The sequence below is a fragment of the Muntiacus reevesi genome, chromosome 20 (assembly GCF_963930625.1).
Source record: "Muntiacus reevesi chromosome 20, mMunRee1.1, whole genome shotgun sequence".
Classification (NCBI taxonomy): domain Eukaryota; kingdom Metazoa; phylum Chordata; class Mammalia; order Artiodactyla; family Cervidae; genus Muntiacus; species Muntiacus reevesi.
Window position 1 is genome coordinate 26,704,632 of NC_089268.1, and position 19,915 is coordinate 26,724,546.

A 19,915-nucleotide genomic window follows, 5' to 3' on the forward strand; every position below is an offset into this window, starting at 1 on the left:
AGCAAAGACATTACTTTGTCTACAACGGTCCATCTAGTCAAGGTTATGGTTTTCCCAGGAGTCACATATGGATGTGAGAGTTGGACTATAAAGAAAGCTGAGCACTGAAGAATTGATGCTTTTGAGCTGTGTTGTTGGAGAAGACTCTTGAGAGTCCCTTGGACTGAAGGGGATCCAACCAGTCCATCCTAAAGGAGATCAGTCCTGGGTGCTCCCTGGAAGGACTGATGTTGAAGCTGAAATGCCAATACTTTGGCCACCTGATGGGAAGAGCTGACTCATTTGAAAAGACCCTGATGTTGGGAAAGATTGAGGGCAGGAGGAGAAGGGGACGACAGAGGATGAGATGATTGCATGGCATCACTGACTCAATGGACATGAGTTTGGGTAAATTCTGGGAGTTGGTGATGGACAGGGAGGCCTGGTGTGCTGAGGTTCATGGGGTCTCAAAGAGTCAGACACGACTGAGCAACTGAACTGAGTGTTGAATTTTATCAAAAGCTTTTCCTGCGTCTATTGAGATGGCCATATGTTTTTTTCGTCCTCAACTTATTAATGTGGCATATCACATTGATTGATTTGCAGATGTTGGGTGTTGCAGTCACAAAATCCAGGGCCCCAGATGAGTGTAAGAGCTCCCTTCTGAGAGCTACTGGCACTGTGGACCATAGCAGAGGAGGGCGAAATGATAGTGCGACCCTCCAAAGTTTCTGGAAAGGGTTACAGTAAGCCCTTACATGTGTGTTTAATTACAAGCCTGCCCCTCAGGCTGCAGCTAAAATGGTAAGCTAATAGACCACTTTCACAGGAATACTGGGCTCCTGGTTCTATTTCCACTTGTGCCCTGGGTTGGTAGCTGTTTAAGAACTTTTCTGTTTGTTACAGGGCTTTGTGACTCTTGAGCCTAAGCTCCACCAGTCACCAGACCCAGAAAATGTAGGAGCATATACTGGAAGCAGCTGGGAAAATCAGGGCAGCAAACTAAGTTATAAGCTTCTTTCTGGGGGATGCCAGTGAGCTGGAACAAGGCAGGGGGAGAGTGCAAAGACTTTGCTCACTTCTGTTCCATGAAAGCACCTCTGTGGCCCCTTAGAATTGTGCCAAACTAGAAATGTGCCCCATCAGGCCAAAATTCCTGGAGAAAAAATTGGCCTCTTTCTCAAAAGACTGGGAGTGTGGTTCAGTCTGCTCTCTACAATGCACTGGGGGGAGGGGTGCTAGTCTGCCAGGAACCACATGTGATTATTACAATACTATTGGACCCCCAAAATGGAGACCTCTCTGGTCTCCAGAGCCAGGTGATCCAAAGGCATTCCTTGGGTGGCAGACACAAAACCTGGGACACCAGACACAAAAACTGGGACACCAAACCCACATAAAAGCTCCCCTGAAGGAAGTACTGGTGCTCTTGAGTGTGACACAGGGATAGTATGAAGGTAACACCTGCTGGCTACCAAGTAGGGAGTGTGAAAATGAAACCCCTGAAAAGAAAAAAAAAAAAAAAAATGCCTAGAGTAAAAAAAAAATAGGTGCCTACCTACTTTAGTATAGCAGGAGGAGAATGTGAAGATAATGCTTGCTGACCTCTGTCTCTGGGGAGTATCCCTGAAGGTCCTGAAACTTATGCATAGTTAAGAGATGCCAAACTGTTAAGAGGGGGATGCTAGTAGGAGACATCTTATTCGACCATGTTGCTAATGTCATTCCACAAGTATGTTCCTGCTTTCTGACTAACAATCTTACTTTACTAAGTCATATTTTTAATCAACTTCCAAGTAAGTAAGTACATTTTATATTTATATTATTTCTTATCTAACATTATTTGTGTTTAAATTGAAGTTAAGTTCATTTACAGTGTTGTGTTAGCTTCAGATGTACAGCAAAGTGATTCAGTTATACATCTATGTATGTATGTATGTATCTATCTATCTATCTTAATGTCTGAGCCACCTTAAAGAGCCCATCTATCTAACTACCTGTATCTATTCCTTTTCAAGTTTTCTTCCCTTATTCTTGCTATTGTTTAGTTGCCAAGTGATGTCTGACTCTTTTACAACCCCATGGATTATAGCCCGCCAGGCTCCTCTGTCCATGGGATTTCCCAGGCAAGACTACTGGAGTGGGTTGTCATTTCCTTCTCCAGGGGATCTTCCTGACCCGGGGAACGAATCCGGATTTCTTGAGTCTCTTGCATTGGCAGGCAGATTTTATAGTAGTGTGTATATGTTAATCCCAAACTCCTAATTTGATTTTTCCCTCCCCCCGCTCCCCCCTTCTGTAACCATAGATTTGTTTTCTACATCTGTGGGTCTGTTTTTTTTTTTTTTTTTAAGTCTTTATTGAATTTGTTACAATATTGCTTCTGTGTTTTTTGTTTAGTTTTGGTTTTCAGGCCAGGAGGCATGTCTGATCTTAGCTCCCTGACCAGGCATCAGACTCACACTGTCTGAACTGGAAGGTGAAGTCTTAATCACTGGACCACCAGGTAGGTCCCTGTGGGTCTGTTTTGTAGATAAGTTCATTTATATCACCTTTTTTTAGATTCCACATACAATCGATGTCACATGATATTTAATTCTCTCTATCTGGTTTACTTCACTTAGTGTGATAATCTCTAGATCCATCCGTGTTACTGGAAATGAAATTATTTCATTCTTTTGTGTGGCCGAGTAATATTCCATTGTATAAATATACCACATCTTTTTTATCCATTTATCTGTCAATGTACACTTAGGTTGCTTCCACAACTTGGCTATTGTGAATATTGTGCTGTGATGAATATTGGGGTACATGTATCTTTTTGAATTGTGTTTTTTTCCAGATGTATACCCAGGAGTGGGATTGCTAGATCATATGGTAGCTCTATTTTAGTTTTTAAAGGAACCTCCATATTGTTCTCCATAGCAACTGCACCAATTTACATTTCCACCAGCAGTGTGGGTGAAAGTGAAAATTGCTGTTGTGTCCAATTCTTTGCAACCCCATGGACTTACACAGTCCATGGAATTCTCCAGGACAGAATATTGGAGTGGGTAGCCTTTCCCTTCTCCAGGAGATCTTCCCAACCCAGGGATTGAACCCAGGTCTCCCGCATTGCAGGTGGATTCTTTAACAGCTGAGCAGCCAGGGAAGCCCAAGAATACTGGAGTCGGTAGCCTATCCCTTCTTCAGGGGAATTTCCTGACCCAGGAATCAAACCAGGGTCTCCTGCAATGCATGCGGATTCTTTAACAACTGAGCTACCAGAGAAGCCCATTTCTCCACATCATCTCCAGGATTTATTTTTTCTAACAGTATTTTTATTCATTTTTGACTTTAATTGTGATTTTAAAAGGTAGGCATTTATTAATAGAAAATAATGTTCCTTTAGAACTTCTGGGCCTTTCTCATAATGTTAATGATAGAAATATCTGACAATTTAACATTGATGTTGTAAATTATTTGTTCTGTTTCTCACCCTGGGGTATTCTATGATCTTTTACACTTGAGAGTCTGAAATTTTGAAAATGGTGTATTTAGGGTTGTGTTTTTTCATTAATTGTGCTAAAAATCTGGAAGTCCCCATTCTATGTGAAGAATTAGATATTGTATATCTGAAAACATTTTCTAATTTGTTTTCATGATTTTCCTCTCTCATTTTTCTCTTTCTCTCTCTAGCTCTGTTACTTGATGTTCCCAGGTCTGTTCTCTGTTCTTATCTTTTCTAACATACATTTCTTTGTTTTATTTTTTAATTTTGGGGAAATTGTTTTAATTTTTCAATTTTTCTTTCACATATTTCAATTTTCTAGCCCCTCATTATTACTTTTATAGAGATAATATCTTTTCAGTAAGTATTCTAATTAGAAAGACGTTAAATAACTTGCTTGTTTTTATATAAACTTGCTGTACTAAATCTGTTATAATTTTCATTTTATTGTATTCTGCATTTTATTCATTTTATTCTTATTTTATTGTATTCTACTAAATCTATGATAATTTTCATTTTATTTTGTTTTTCTCATTTTATTTTATTTCTTTCACACTGCAAGATTTTCTCAAACATTTGCTCTGCCCTCCTAAGCCTTGTCCTTCACTTACTATAAACCATTTTGTTTCATCTCATTTATTCAAGCCTTCTCTACACTCCACTGAATTATACTTGGTTCCTGTATAGTACTCTTTCTTATTACCTTGTTCTTTTCCTTTATGAAAACAGACTTTGCAACTATGTGTTTGTGAAATTGTTTTATATGTGTATATTTCTTTTTATTGGAATGCAAATTATTCAAGACAGTAAATGTATCTGTTTTCACATTACTTTAAAGTACTAAGAATGTAGTATGTATCACAGCATTTCTATTTAATGGTCATTTTTAGACTGACAGTTTGGGGCCTAGTTCAGCCAATAATAAAGTGAACATTAACTTTGGTTTCCTTTGCTATTATTCCTTGTTGCATATACACTCTTTAGGGTTACATTTCTGAGAGGTTCTATGGTCTAGTTTGGATTTGGATACTCAGGGTTTCCTAACTGAAATAAAAATGAGGAAAACCTTAAAAACCAATATAACTTCAAAGAGAATGCTCTTCTGCTTATTTTTCTTTCAGGTTTCCTGGAACACTGTAAAAACAACTTTGTATTATGGAGTATTTCAGCTGTATGCAGTAGTAGGGGGAATAGTACCATATATTAACAGTTCAGTTTTAAAAACGATCAATTCATGGACAATTTTGTAAATCCACTCACTTAATATTACATACGCACTGGATTATTTTTGACATATTCAATATGGATAATATTTGAAATTATATAATTTCATTCATAAATATTTTACTATGAAAATCTAAAATATATCAACTTTTTAGAAACAAAACAATGCCATTACCACACCTAAAATTAGATAAATAACTGCTTAAATACAGTCACTATTCATTTTCTCTGATTGTCTCACAAGAATTTTTTAGCAGTTGTTTTATTTGAATATGAATGCTAGCAAAGTCTAGAATTTGGTTGTCATGTTTCTTCAATTTTTTAAATGTGTAGTTTCTGTTCTTTATTTTTCCTTAAAAATTATTTGCTGAAGAAATATTATTTTCAATTGTATAACTTTTAAATGGTATTATATTATTGGAGTTCAGTCACAAAGTCATGTTTGACTTTTTGCAAACCCATGGGCTGCAGCACGCCAGGCTTTCCTGTTCTTCATTATTTGCTCAAATTCCTGTCCATTGAGTTGGTGATGCCATCCAACCATTCATCCTCTGCTGTCCTCTTCTTATCCTGCCTTCAAGCTTTCCCAGCATCAGGGTCTTTTCCATTGAGTCGGCTCTTCGCATCAGGTGACTAAAGTATTGGAATACATGTAAATCCATGGCTGATTCATGTCAATGTATGACAAAAACCACTACAATATTATAAAGTAATTAGCCTCCAACTAATAAAAATAAATGGAAAAAAATAAAACAAGCACAGAATGAAAAAAAAAAAAAAGTATTGGAGTTTCAGCTTCAGCATCAATCCTTCCAATGAAATTCAGGTTGATTTTCTTTAGGATTGACTGGTTTGACCTCCTTGCAGTCCAAGGGACTCTCAAGAGTCTTCTCTAACACAATTCAAAAGCATCAATTCTTCAGCACTCAGCCTTCTTTATGGTCCAACTCTCACATCCATACATGACTACTGGAAAAACCATAGCTTTTACTTATATGGGTTTTGTTGGCAAAGTGATGTCTCTGCTTTTTAATATGCTTTCTAGGTTTGTCATAGCTTTTCTTCCAAGGGACAAGAGTCTTAATTTCATGACTGCAGTCACTGTTACCAGTGATTTTGGAGCCCAGAATATAAAGTCTGTCACTGTTTTATTGTTTCCTGATCTATTTGCCATGAAGTGATGGGACCAGATGCCATGATCTTAGTTTTTTAAATGTTGAGTTTTAAGACAACATTTTCACTCTCCTCTTTCACCCTCATCAAGAGGCTCTTTTGTTCTTTGTTCCTCTTCACTTTATGCCATTAGAGTGGTATCATCTGCATATCTGAGATGATTGATATTTCTGCCAGCAACCTTGGTTTCAGCTTGTGCTTCATCCAGCCCAGCATTTCGCATGATGTATTCTGCATTAGAAGTTAAATAAGCTGGGTGATAATATACAGCCTTGAGGTACTCCTTTCACAATTTTGAACCAGTTTGTTGTTCCATGTCTGGTTCCAACTGTTGCTTCTTGATTTGTATACAGATTTCTCAGGAGCTAGGTAAGATCGTCTAGTATTTCCATCTCTTGAAGAATTTTCCACAGTTTGTTGTGATCCACACAAAGTCTTTAGCATAGTCAATGAAGCAGAAGTAGATGTTTTTCTGGAACTCCCTTTCTTTCTCTATGATTCAGCAGATGTTGGCAATTTGATCTCTGGTTCCTCTGCCTTTTCTAAATTCAGCTTGAACATCTGGAAGTTCTCAGTTCACTGCTGAAGCCTAGCTTGAATGATTTTGAGCTTAACCTTACTCACATATGACGTGAGTTCAATTGTACAGTAGTTTGAACATTCTTTGGCATTGCCTTTCTTTGGAGTGAAAACTGACCTTTTCCAGTCCTGTGGCCACTACTGAGTTTTCCAAATTAGCTGACATATTGAGTGCAGCACTTTAACAGCATCATCCTTTAGGATTTTAAATAGTTCAGCTGGAAGTCCATAACCTCTACTAACTTTGTAGTAATGCTTCTGAAGGCCCACTTGACTTCACATTCCAGGATGTCTGACTCCAGGTGAGTGACCAGACCATCATGGTTATCTGGTCATTAAGACTTTTTTTGTATAGTTCTGTGTATTCTTGCCACCTCTTCTTAATATCATCTGCTTCAGTTGCATCCATACTGTTTCTGTTTCTTATATTGCCCATTTTTTCATGAAATATTCCCTTGGTAACTCTGATTTTCTTAAAGAGATCTCTAGTCCTTCCCATTCAATTGTTTAACACTATTTCTTTGCATTGTCCACTTAAGAAAGCTTTCTTATCTCTCCTTGCTATTTTCTGGAACTCTGCATTCAGTTGAGTATATCTTTCTCTTTCTCCCTTGCCTTTTGCTTCTCTTATTTTCTCAGCTATTTGTAAGGCACAAACAAAACCTTGTGTGTACCAGGACCTGGGGAAAAGAGCACTGAGCCCACAGTAGACTGACCCAGACCTGCTTGTGTGTTTGAGGGTCTCTTGTGAAGGTATGAGTTGACAGTGGCCTGCCATGGGACAGGGCCACTGGCAGCAGCAGTCCTTGGAGACCAATGATGACCTAAGTTATCACCGTTAGTCCTACCATAGTGCCTGTAGACTCAAGGACTGGGTCACCTCAGCCAAACAACTAACAGGAAGGGAGCACAGCCTCACTCATTAACAGATTATCAGATTAAAAATTTACTGAACATGGCTCTGCCCACCAGAGCAAGACCCAGCTTTCCCTTCAGCCAGTCCCTCCTGTCAAGAAACCTGCACAAACCTCTCATACTCATCTATTAGAAGGCAGACAGAAGAAGCAAGACCAACAGCTCCACAGCTTCCAGAATGAAAACCATGATCACAGAAAGCTAACCAAAATGATCACATGGATCACAGCTTTGTGTAATTCAATGAAGTTGTGAGTTAGGCCATTCAGGGCCACCCAAAACAGATACATCATGGTGGAGAGTTCTGACAAAATGTGGTCCACTGGGGAAGGGAATGGCAAATCACTTCAGTATTCTTGCCTGAGAACCCCATGAACAGTATGACAAGGCAAAAGATATAACACCACAAGATGAAACCCCCCAGGTCAGTAGGTGTCCAATATGTTACTGGGGAAGAGCAGAGAAATTCTTCAGAAAGAATAAACAGGCTGGGCCATAGTGGAAATGATATCAGTTGTGGATGTGTCTGGTGGTGAAAGTAAAGTCCAATGCTATAAAGAACAATATGACATTGGAACCTGGAATTGTCGGTCTGTTGTTGTTCAGTTGCTAAGATGTGTCTGACTCTTTGCGGCCCCCATGTACTGCAGCATGCCAGGCCTCCCTGTTCCTCAATATCTCCTGGTATTTTGCCCAAGTTCATGTCCATGTTAGGTGCATGTTAGGAATCAGTGAACTAAAATGGATGGGAACGGACAAATTTAATTTAGATGACCATTATATCTACTACTGTGGGCAAGAATCCATTAGAAGAAATGGAGTAGCCCTTATAGTCAATAAAAGAGTAAAAAATGCAGTACTTTGGTGCAATCTCAAAAACAATAGGGTGATCTCTGTTCATTTCCAAGGAAAAGCATTCAGTGTCACAGTAATCCAAGTCTATGCTCCAACCACTAATGCTAAAGAAGCTGAACAGTTCTGTGAAGACCTATAAGACCTTCTGGAACTAACACCAAAGAAAGATGTCCTTTTCATCATAGGGGACTGGAATGCAGAAGTAGGAAGTCAAGAGATACCTGGAGTAACAGGCAAGTATGGCCTTGGAGTACAAAATGAAGCAGGGCAAAGGCTAACAGAATTTTGCTAAGAGAGTGCACTGGTCATAGCAAACATGCTCTTCCAAGAACACGAGAGACAATACTACACATGGACATCACCAGATGGTCAATATCGAAATCAGGCAACCCCCCCAAGATGGAGAAGCTCTATACAGTCAGCAAAAGCAATACCTGGAGCTGACTGTGGCTCAAATCATGAACTCCTTATTGCCAAATTCAGACTTAGATTGAAGAAAGTAACGGAAACCACTAGACCATTCAGGTATGACCTAAATCAAATCCCATATGATTATACAGTGGAAGTGATAAACAGATTCAAGGGATTAGATCTGATAGAGTGCCTGAAGAGCTATGGATGGAGGTTCATGACCTTGTACAGGGGTTAAGACCGGGATCAAGGCCATCCCCAAGAAAAAGAAATGCAAAAAGGCAAAATGATTGTCTGAGGAGGCTTTACAAATAGCTGAGGAAAGAAGAGAAGCAAAAGGCAAAGGAGTGAAGGAAAGATATACCCATCTAAATGCAGAGTTCCAAAGAAGAGCAATGAGCGATAAGAAACCTTCCTAAGTTATCAATGCCAAGAAATAGAGGAAAACCATAGAATGGGAAAGACTAGATATCTCTTCAAGAAAATTAGAGATACCAAGGGAACATTTCACACAAAGATGGGCACGAAAAAGGACAGAAACGGTATGGACCTAACAGAAGATATTAAGAAGAGGTGGCAAGAATACACAGAGAACTGGATGAAGCACAAACTGGAATCAAGGTTACAGGTAGAAATATCAATAACCTCAGATATGCAGATGATACCACTCTTATGGCAGAAAGTGAAGAGAAACTAAAGAGCCTCTTGATGAAAGTGAAAGAGGAGAGTGAAAAAGTTGGCTTAAAACTCAACATTCAAAAAAGTAAGATCATGGCATCCTGTCCCCTCACTTCATGGCAAATAGATGGGGAAACAATGGAAACAGTGACAGACTTTATTTTTTGGGGCTCCAAAATTACTGCAGATGTTGACTGCAGCCTTGAAGTAAAAGATGCTTGCTTCTTGGATGAAAAGCCATGACAAACCTAGACAGCATATTAAAAAGTATACACATTACTTTTCCAACAGAGATCCATCTAGTCAAAGCTATAGTTTTTCCAGAAGTCATGTATAGATGTGAGAGTTGGACCATCAAGAAAACTGAGTGCCAAAGAATTGATGCTTTTGAATTGTGGTGTTGGAGAAGACTCTTGAGAGTCCCTTGGACTGTAAAGCAGTCCAAGGAGATGAAACCAGTCAATCCTAAAGGAAATCAGTCCTGAATATTCATTGGAAGGACTGATGCTGAATGAAGTTGAAGCTCCAACTTCATTTGACCACATGATGCAAAGAACTGACTCACTGGAAAAGACACTGATACTGGGAAAGATTAAAGGCAAGAGGTGAGGGGGACAACAGAGGATGAGAAGGTAGGATGGAATTACTGACTCAATGGATATGAGTTTGAGCAGGCTGTGGGAGTTGGTGATGGACAGGGAGGTCTGGCATACTGCAGTCCATGGGGTTGCAAGGAGCTGGACATGACTGAATGACTCAACTGACTGACTGACTGATTGATGTTGTATCATATTATGTTAATACTGTATCTTTATTCCCCAATTACATTAAGCTCACTGATGCAGACAGTACATGAATAGGGACTGTCTCATACATCTCATACCTGTTCCATAATACCACCCGATATGCAGTGTATAGACTCAGTAATTTCAGAGTGGAAAGTTTGAGGCAACATACCTAAAAGATTTTCAAGGGCAAAAGTGATTTGAAGTCAGGTCCCACACATTCTACTTTCAAGAGTGAGTTCTTGGATGCACTCAGGAGAGCCAAATAATCTCACCTGTTTATCCATTTCCTCCATGAGGACTTCCACTGGTGACAGTGAATCAAGAGGAGACCATAGCACTCAGAGCTGCTGCTACATTATCTTAGTGATGTTGTCCTTCTTAGGATTTCTCTCTCATAGGCTCATGCATTTCTTAGCAGGAAGGCTGGGTATACTGGACTTTTTTTTTTTTTTTTTTTGGCTGTACCCCAGGGCAAAGAGAAATGCACAGGAATCCGATGAGACTGACTTTCACTTATCTGCCTAGAGACGTACTGCGGCCATATTCACTCTATTGTGAATGGCATGTCAGGAAAATCTACATGGTTATCTAGCAGGAATTCACTTAGGAGATGAGGCAAACTCTACCTTGTTCTAGGGACCCTAAATATGTCTGTGGCTTCTAACCCATCCTTATTCCCATTGCTACTAACCCTACATAAGGACAAAGTATTTGGTCCTTCTCAAATACTTGCATTATCGTCTTATTCTAATCTTTTCCTAACTGACTTTTCTTTCTCTGGCTAGGGAATCCTTATCTATTTAAGGGTGAGGAGAGGAAAGGAATGCTTTTACTATCATCATTCACTTTTCACAAATTTGAAGTTTTGAGAACACGTTTTGATTTTGATACTTTTGAGATTCAAAATTCTTTTCTTCCATTTCTCGGTCATAAATTTAAAAGATTTATTTTAAAAAGTACAAATATTTCTTGGTTTCTGTATTTCTGCTATACCAAATCTACACAAACAAAGGAGAAGGGTATATATTACCTTCACTAATGTCTGAATTAGGGAGATGGGTGGCAGAACCAAGGGTGGGATCAGAAGGAAGAGAGAAATATTAACCTCAGTTAAGATGCCAACACATTATTAGTTGACACAGGTTGCTCCCATGTTATTGGGCGTGAAACATGATCTGAGAAATGAAATTAAAGAGGCCTAAAACATAATACAACATGGTCCTAGTCAGCCCTGAGATGGAAGACAGAAAAAATTTCAATAAAAGAAGGATTTATTGCTTCCATGGTGACATGGGATCAGGGTCACTGGAGACTAGATAATTGGGTGGAATACTGCAGCAATTCCATGGTATGCAAATAATGAGAAGAGAAAGGAATATCACATAGTCAGGCAAGAACTCTGAGGTATATGTGAACTCTGAGGTGATACAGCATCTTATTTCCCAGAGAAGAGGTGAGCAGAGGAGGGCAGAAGGAGAAAAGGTACATGATGAACTTGGCCAGAAAATAGTTCTAGATCATCTAGTATGTCCATTTTTCTGTTCCTGTAAACGGACAGTGCACCTGCAACAGGAAAGACATGAGGTCAGTGGGTTCCAGGAAACTCCTTTGCCATCATCATGCTGTTTCCCAATTCTACAACTTTCAACCACATTTATTATCATAACCTCTTCCCACTTTCCCTTGTCTGTACTGTGTCCCCAGACCAAACAAATCTGAATCCTTACCTTCCTACTGGAGTGTGACTCACAAGGGCCCCTGGTGTCTGGAGACCCCACTTGAGCGCAGACCTCGGATGATGAGGATGGTGCCCACCACGATGCCCACGAGGCCCACGGTCAACCCCAGGGCACAGACCACAGTCTCTGTCAGCTCTGACATAGGGGCTGGAATCTCAGGCTCTGTGAAAGTGAAGTTGTGGAACTCTGAATACAGTGTTGGTTCATGTGCAATATATAGGGTCGGGTAGCGGGGTGGTGTTCATTCTGTAAGACAGTGCACCAGGCTTAGAGAAGAGGATGAAGTATATCTTTAGTGTGGAAATCCTTGAAGTGTGGAAAACAAGCTTTGGACCATGAGATTAGGGATTAAAGGCAGGATGTTTGTGTACTTGACAGAGAAGAAAAGGTACTGAAAGGGGTGAAATTTGTACATACCCCAGTGTTTGAGCAGTGGCTCATCCAGGCCCCAGTGCTCCACTTTGCAGTCGTAAACATCATCATCAGAAGGGAGGAAGGTGAGGTAACCAATCTTGAGGAAGGAAAAATCACTTTTGGGGAGGAAGCTGGTCTCAGAAACACCTTCTGTGACAGAGTGCCCATTCCTCAACCATGTGATGTTGATCACAGGGGGAAAGATGTTGTCCACGTGACAGATGAGCGTGTTGGGCTGACCCAGCATCACGGGAGACTTGGAAAACACGGTCACCTCAGGAACCTCTATGGTGAGGAAACAGTACAGATGTGACACGGGAATAGCTTGGCCTGATTCTGCACTGCCTCCTGGGGGAGCCCTCCCACCAACGGTTCCCAGTCTGACAGAGGAGCTCTTGTTTGCCTTCTGTGGGAGATGAAATGTGCTGCCCGCACTTTATCCCCGTGCTATCTGTGGACATGCTTGTTAAGGAGGGGGGTCTTGGGGACTCCACCTTGAGGGATTCAAGGAGTATGTTATGGGAATAAGAGTCCTTATATTACACGGAAATATGTGATCTTTGAGATGGGAGAGGATGAGTGTTCAATAACTACTATGAAATCTGGGGACTCTTGGAAGAGTTTTATAGAGTGGTGAAGGATATCTCTCCTTAGAGAAGAAGGGAGTGAAGCCTGATATGAGAGAATAGATTCAGTAAAGAGAAGTAGAATGGTGGACACTTACCGTTGATAACAGGGGTAAAGTTGGAGCGTTTAGTCATGACATCCAAGGTGTCTTTCGCTTTAGCTATTTCACTCAGTGCACCCTGTGGGTCAAAACTTGTCAAGTCACCAAACATAGGCAGCCGCCAGACGGTCTCCTTCTTCCCCAGGTCCACATAAAACAGCTCGTCTCCATCAAATTCATGGATGTACTGGCCAGAGGGACCATGAGATTGGTAGAAGTCTGCGCCGTAGATGCCAACATGGTCAGCTGATAAGTGAGGGTGAGGAGCAGGAAGGTGGAAAACAGAGGGAAAGAAAAGACCATATTAAACAAAGTAACAGAAGAGATTAACTTTCAAAAACTGTGGGGTTCATCTTTAGCACAAAGTCTCAAAGCAAAATTCCCAGTATCGGCTTCCTTTCCCCTCAGTGTTGGTAGCTGTTCTGTTAGAATCTAGGCTGTTTTTGCACTATAACATATGCTTACAATGGCAGAATTTCACAGGCCCTGTTTATTGGTATTTCCTTTGTCCCCAGCTCAGAGCCTGGCACATTGTAGGCTTGTAATAAACATTGTGATGTAAAGAAAAAAGAAAGAAAAGAATGAATGAATTATCCTGGTATTGGTATACTCCCTCTGCTTTGTAAGTTTTCTCTATCACTTAATTCTTTCATTACTTAGTAACACATCCATTATGATTCTTTTCCCCTCAGGACTGACTCAGAGCAGGATGTTTTCTACACAGGATTCATTTCTTATTTTTTTTAGGAAGGAAAAGCACAGAGAATCTCATTATTTTAAGAGTTTCTTCTAACTGTTATAGGGTATAAGGAAGAGTATGACAAGGATAGTGAAAGTATTACAAAATATTATATACGAAGAATAAATAATGTTTCTAAGTTGGCTGTTTTGTTAACAGTGAGAAGTAAAAGTGTAGTTGCTCAGTCGTGTCCAACTCTTTTCGACCCAATGCATGAGACTTCTCTATCCTTGGGATTCTCCAGTCAAGAATATTGGAGTAGGTTGCCATTCCCTTCTCCAGGGGATCTTCCCAACCCAGAGATTGAACCTGGGCCTCCCACCTTGCAGGTGGATTCTTTATCATCATCAGGGAAAGTAGTGATCCTTAAAAGAGAGGGACCGATTCCTTCTGAAATAAAAAATGGAAGTTTTATTTTGGATTTCTATTTCCCATCCCTATTTTTTTGTTGTTGTTGTTGTTCTTTAAGGAGGTTACTAAACGTCTCCTTTTTTTGACTCAATAAATATGTGTTGAGGACTCAAGGTAAACTGGGGCTTCCCTGATGGCTCAGATGATAAAGAACCCGCCTGCAATGCAGGAAATCTGGTTTGGGAAGATCCCTTGGAGAAGGGAATGGCAACCCACTGCAGTATTCTTGCCTGAAGAGTTCCATGGACAGCGGAGCCTGGTGGGCTACAGTCCAAGCGGTCGCAAATGGTCAGATGCGGCTGAACGACTGAACAACAATCACAAGGTAAACTATGGCCCTTTTCTTCAAATGGACAATGCACTTTTCTGAGGATGCCAAAGCAGATTGACTCTGCCCAGATGAGCCTAACTGGACAATTTTGTCCAGACACATATAAGCCTTTTATCATTTTCTCTCCTTCCTTCCTCATTTACTGAGCATCAACAGAATTTCAAACATTGTTAGAGACAAAGAGTAAAACATCAGTCAGGCATGATCTCTGCTCACAAGAAGAATATTGATTAATGGGAGAGTCAGGTGAGTAAAACAGCAAGTACAGTGTACTGTTATGATTTCCGTGATGGGTATATCCAAAACCGTCATCTGATCTCATCTGTTAAACTAAGTGAGGTTTTCCTTTCCTGTTCCTTGGTCTTTGTAGGCATCTGTGTTTTCCCTTGAAATGAAATGATATTTTAGGATTTCCTGGCCACCTCCAGTTCATTCCTGAAATTTCTGCTTAGTTACCAACGATTTTAGCTAAGTTCTCTCATTACCCACGTTTTGATCCCATTGTAGCCTCCAACCTCTCCATCCCAATGTCCTGCTTTCAAGTCATTCTATACTCAGCATGATGTTCTTGGCTGATCACTAAAAAGGACTTCCAATAATGCCCCCTTTATTGGAAGGAGGCTTCCTTCCTTGACTCCTTTCCAAATATAAATATATGCAGTTCTTCTTTTTTTATCTGGTACTTGCCCTGGGCTGCCAACACTGAAGTATATCACACTGCTGTGCCAACTGGAACCAATTCACTTTTATAGCTTCAGCCTCAGTTGGGTCCATTGCCCTGCTCAGCAACACTCCTGCTTTTCTGCACTCTTTTCTTAGCATTACTAATTTTCACACACTCGATGGGGCAGACAGTTTATCTTTTCATTTCTGAATCCCTCAAACTTTACTTGCTATGTGCTCAAAAATGTGTACAAAGTATCAGTTACTATTCTTGAGGATCTCAGAGGCTTTGAGGGAGACTTACAAACACATAGGTAGCAGAATTATAAGACAGTCTGATCAGCAGTGACCAGGGCAGCAGTAAAACTCATGAGTCCCTAAGCTGAGGTAGACTTTCTTCCATAAAAATACCAAAAGTCATATTTTATGATCATATTGGTATAAAGACAAGCATAACCTTGGTTAAATTAAAACATTTTCTTCTTTATTTTTTCTTTTCTTTCTTTAGCTTCTAGAAAGAAAAAGTTCATTTTTCTTCTAATTAAAATAGTGAAATATTTTCATGGGGACATAGAAGCGCTGCAGGCCCTCAGCACTGTGCCCACTGGACCTAATGGGTAAGTCAAGCCTGACCATGAGAGTCTGGTGTGACGTTGAAGAAAGAAAATGTGGAAGTGCTCTGGAGAAGCAAGTGAAACTTCCACTAACACACAAAATTAGAATGAGAGCTGCTGTGGTTAATAAAGTTGCTGAAGATTAAACTCTATTTTATTTTCCCTTTGAACTATCTGGCTTTTTCTACTTTGGTTTTTACAAACTCACTCTTAATGTCTATAAAACAACAGCAATGTGAGCCAGAGTTGGATCCTGGAAGAAAAGGAGGCCAAAGGAATGTATGAAGAGACAGGGGAAAGTGTAGGGGTAACAGCAAAGGCCTAAGGGGCCAAATAAATAATCTGTGCCTGAAAGACTTTCACAGATGGGTCAAAGAATAGGTAATTTGGACCAACAATTTGAAAACGATGTAATTTAATTCACCAAGTTTCTTATCATAAAGTTCTCATTTTTAAAGTCAAAATGAGTAAACTTCTCACTTTGTTAAAGAAAATGAAACAAAGCTACAAAAGAACCCTCCTATCAACGCAGTTAGATGCCAGAGACAAGGGTTTGATCCCTGGGTTGGGAAGATCCATTGGAGGAGGGCATGGCAACCCACTCCAGTATTCTTGTCTGGAGAATTCTATGGACGGAGAAGCCTGGAGGGCTACAGTCCCTAGGGTCACAAAGAGTTGGACACGACTGAAGTGACTTTGCACACATTCATGCACACTTATAATGGTAATACTAAAAAATAATAAGAATAATCTTGACAGTTTTGTGTCTTAATTACTTATAAAGCATTCCTACATACCTATTTTGCTTGATTATTTGTGAGGTGACACAAATGAAGTAACTGAGATAAAGTGAGGACCAAGTGGTAAAATGCCTTGTGTGAAGGCACTCAGTCGGGCTCACACCCCTCCCTACCTGTGCCAGATGCCAGCATGGAAATGTATGTAATCTGAGACTAAGAAAAGACATCCTTCTTTATATCTACATAGAATACATAATTCCTGGAACTATTTACATTAAGAAAAGCTGTGGGGAAAAAAAAGAAAAGCTGTAGGAGAAATCTTTCAAAAGCTTCAAAAGTTGTTCAAAGAAATTTGGGAACAACAGTTCATGAAATTTTCATAGCAAAATATCAACTGGTGGAAACATCTCTAATTTTTGAGGCAATTGTGAATGAATGCCCTAGAACCCTCCAGGACATATTCACTGGATCAATATCAAAAACAGAATAAGGTCCTTGGTCAACTCTGCAATAGCACAGGTAGCAAAGAGAGTGGGCCTGGGTTCTGGTTTCCTGAAAAAGCAACGACTGTCATTTTTAGATTTGCTTAATATTGGGAACATTTTGAGGGGCCTCTACTATTTCTAGGCTAATCGCTTATCTTTTTTCCCTCCAATTTTCTGTTCTCCACATTCCTCAACTGTGCACTTACCCACAATGTCTTCACCTCCACAGGGGCTCATCATGGTGGTCAGGGCGAGGGCCCCCAGAATCAGAGCTCTGTTCAGGACCATTCTCTTCTCAGGGTAGTCTCAGTAGTGACTGTTCTGAGTTGCAGGGCAATGGTGAGGGCTGAGCTGAGAAGGAACTCTAAAGACACTGTACTCTGCCTGGTCAGGTTTTGTCCAATCAGAAAAATCCCCTATGATGACACCTCAGTTGCTAGATGAAGACTGTGTACTAAGATGCCTGGAAGGGGCTGGGAAATCCCCTGGTCCTGATGCAGACTCCACTCAGAGTGGACCAGAGGGATCTTTCTATGAAAGGAGGGAGAATATTAAATCAGCCTTCTCACATGTGTGTATGCCTGCTGGTGACAAGAGGAGTGGGAGTTTCTCTGCAGCCTCACGGACAGATAAAGACACTGCTATTATGATGTCTTACAGGATATTCTGGATTATAACTTCCAAGAATTCTTTCCTGAGTTGGGCTCCTTCCCTGGCAGCTCTACCTCCTACCCTTTCCTGGCCTCCATAAGTGGATTAACTCTTTCTCTTTGCTTCTGGAGTACATATGTGTGTATGCATGTGATGCTCAGTTGCGTCCAACTCTTTGTGACCCAACGGACTATAGCTCGCCAGGCTCCTTTGTCCATGGGATTTCCCAGGCAAGAATACTGGAGTGGGTTGCCATTTCCTACTCCAGGGGATCTTCCTGACCCAGGGATTGAACCCAAATCTCCTGCACTGGCAGGCAGATTTTTTACCACTGAGCCACTTCAGAAGTCACATACTACATATGGAATTGTCTGAATATTGAGCTGATTCAAGTAATTTCTGCTGGTGGTAGTCAATGAATATCTTTGCCTTTTCTACCTGTAGAAATTCAGTTGAGTAAACTATTCTTCTCATTCTCTCAAAAGCTTCAGTATTTGCATCCAGGGCAATGTAAGTACTTAGGGTGTCATGTAATGTTGCCTAAAATAACTACATGATCTTTCATCTGATTTTTCCCCTGTTTTGAGTATTCTTTGTGCTCTGTGTTTTTGCTAAACCTATCTATATTTAAAGGAATTTGGGGAGCATTGACTACGTTATTGGATGCTCTGGCTGACTTGCTATATGGATTTTTTAAAATTAAAGAATATCAAGTCAAATACTGACGGTAGAATTCAGGGGACTGACCGGATTTAGAAAATTGATTTTCTTTTTTTAGTATACTCAATATTTTCATATTCTGTCTCAATATTTTTTGATGTTCTGACACAATAAACAAAAATTTAGGCTAATTTAATATTAAAGCAGAGACAAAAATACCTTTAATACTGTTCTAATCAAGTAACAGCGCCTTAAAAGAGGAAATTTTAAAACAGTTGAATAGAGCAAAGTGAAAGATTACTCTCTTAGTGTAGTCTCTATGAATACATTCCTTACTGTGTGAATTTGAATTTCATTGTAAGTTTGGCACTAGAGTAAACAGTGGTCTAACCCAAAATATTCTCTTTAGTGTTTAGAAGCCCTGAAGGTTTTCCTTCTGAGTTAAGGAATAAAAAAAAAAAAAAAAAAAAAAAAGAAAGAAAAAGAGGAAAAAACCCTCTGTAATAGAAACTCATTATCTTGATAATGGGTATGCTGAATGTAACTTTGTACCCCCTAAGCAATTTCAGAAAATGGCAAAAAATTTAAAACCAAGGTGAGATGTGAATTCGAAAAAACTTCTGCACGTTCTCTCCACCTACCTGCCTCAATATTTCAATTATTCTGCCACTTTAAAACACCAGGTATTTGTGAGGGATTAATGACTGAGCTAAGGTCAAAGACAATTTTTAAAGGAGAACTTATTTTTCAAAAAAATGGATTTTCTCTGTGTTATGGAAGCCATAGTTTAATGGGGGTTTCATTTGGAGTCAATCACCCTGTCCTTGTTAGATGTTCCTCAGTTTCTCAGCACTGTCTTACCTCACAGTGACAAAGACTATAAAGAAGATTGAAACAGAAAGAGACCTGGCGTCTAGTGCTGCCTGTGACTAGTAATTAGGCCTTGGTGTTGCCAGGAGCTGGCCTGCTACTCACAACTAGGTTTTGGTGTTTTCTTGGTGAACATAAGCAATGTGGTACAACACCACCAGACAACCATCCTGTGAGCAGGGTGGATCAAAACAGAAAACAAGGCCACTTAGTAATGATGTCTCAACACAGACAAAATATGAACAGTTTTCAAACCACAAAAAAGATCAAGCAAGCTTATCTCCTAGATAATGTGAATGACCTCTGCTTCTTTACTAATTACAGCTTTAACCTTGGTATAGTTTTCCTTTCTCCTTAGAAAGATTTATTTAGATACCCAATTATAGGATAACCCCATACCAACACCTGACAGAATCCAGCTGAGGACAGAGTCACTGATTCTTAAATTGTCCTCAAAATCACCAATTGTTCAGTTGTTAAAAGTTGTGTCCAGCTGTTTGTGACCCCATGGACTGCAGTATGCCAGGCTTTCCTGCCCTTCACTATCTCCCAGAGTTTGCTCAAACTCATGTCCATTGAGCAGTATGTGAACTGAGAACTTCTAGATGTACACGCTGGGTTTTAGAAAAGGCAGAGGAACCAGAGATCAAATTGCCAACATTCATTGGCTCACCTAACAGGATCCCAAACCCTATAGTCATTTAAGGGTCAGTTTTATGTGCTGCCTAGGCTATGGTCCTCAGTTAATCTAGGTGTTGCTCTGAAAATATCTTACAGAT

General features: G+C 40.1%; 1 protein-coding gene across 1 annotated transcript in view; it reads right to left on the reverse strand.

Annotated features, from left to right (window-relative positions):
• LOC136151524 (HLA class II histocompatibility antigen, DQ alpha 2 chain-like) overlaps positions 1–17,285 on the reverse strand; it is a 64,708-nt gene extending 47,423 nt beyond the window's left edge. The window contains exons 1-4 of the mRNA XM_065912719.1: positions 17,162–17,285; positions 12,970–13,218; positions 12,249–12,530; positions 11,799–11,993 (exon numbers count right to left, since the gene is read on the reverse strand). Coding sequence (XP_065768791.1) covers positions 11,839–11,993; positions 12,249–12,530; positions 12,970–13,218; positions 17,162–17,243 — 768 coding nt within the window. The 5' untranslated portion in view covers positions 17,244–17,285 and the 3' untranslated portion in view covers positions 11,799–11,838. The remainder of the gene's footprint in view (positions 1–11,798; positions 11,994–12,248; positions 12,531–12,969; positions 13,219–17,161) is intronic.
• Positions 17,286–19,915: the final 2,630 nt, after the last annotated feature.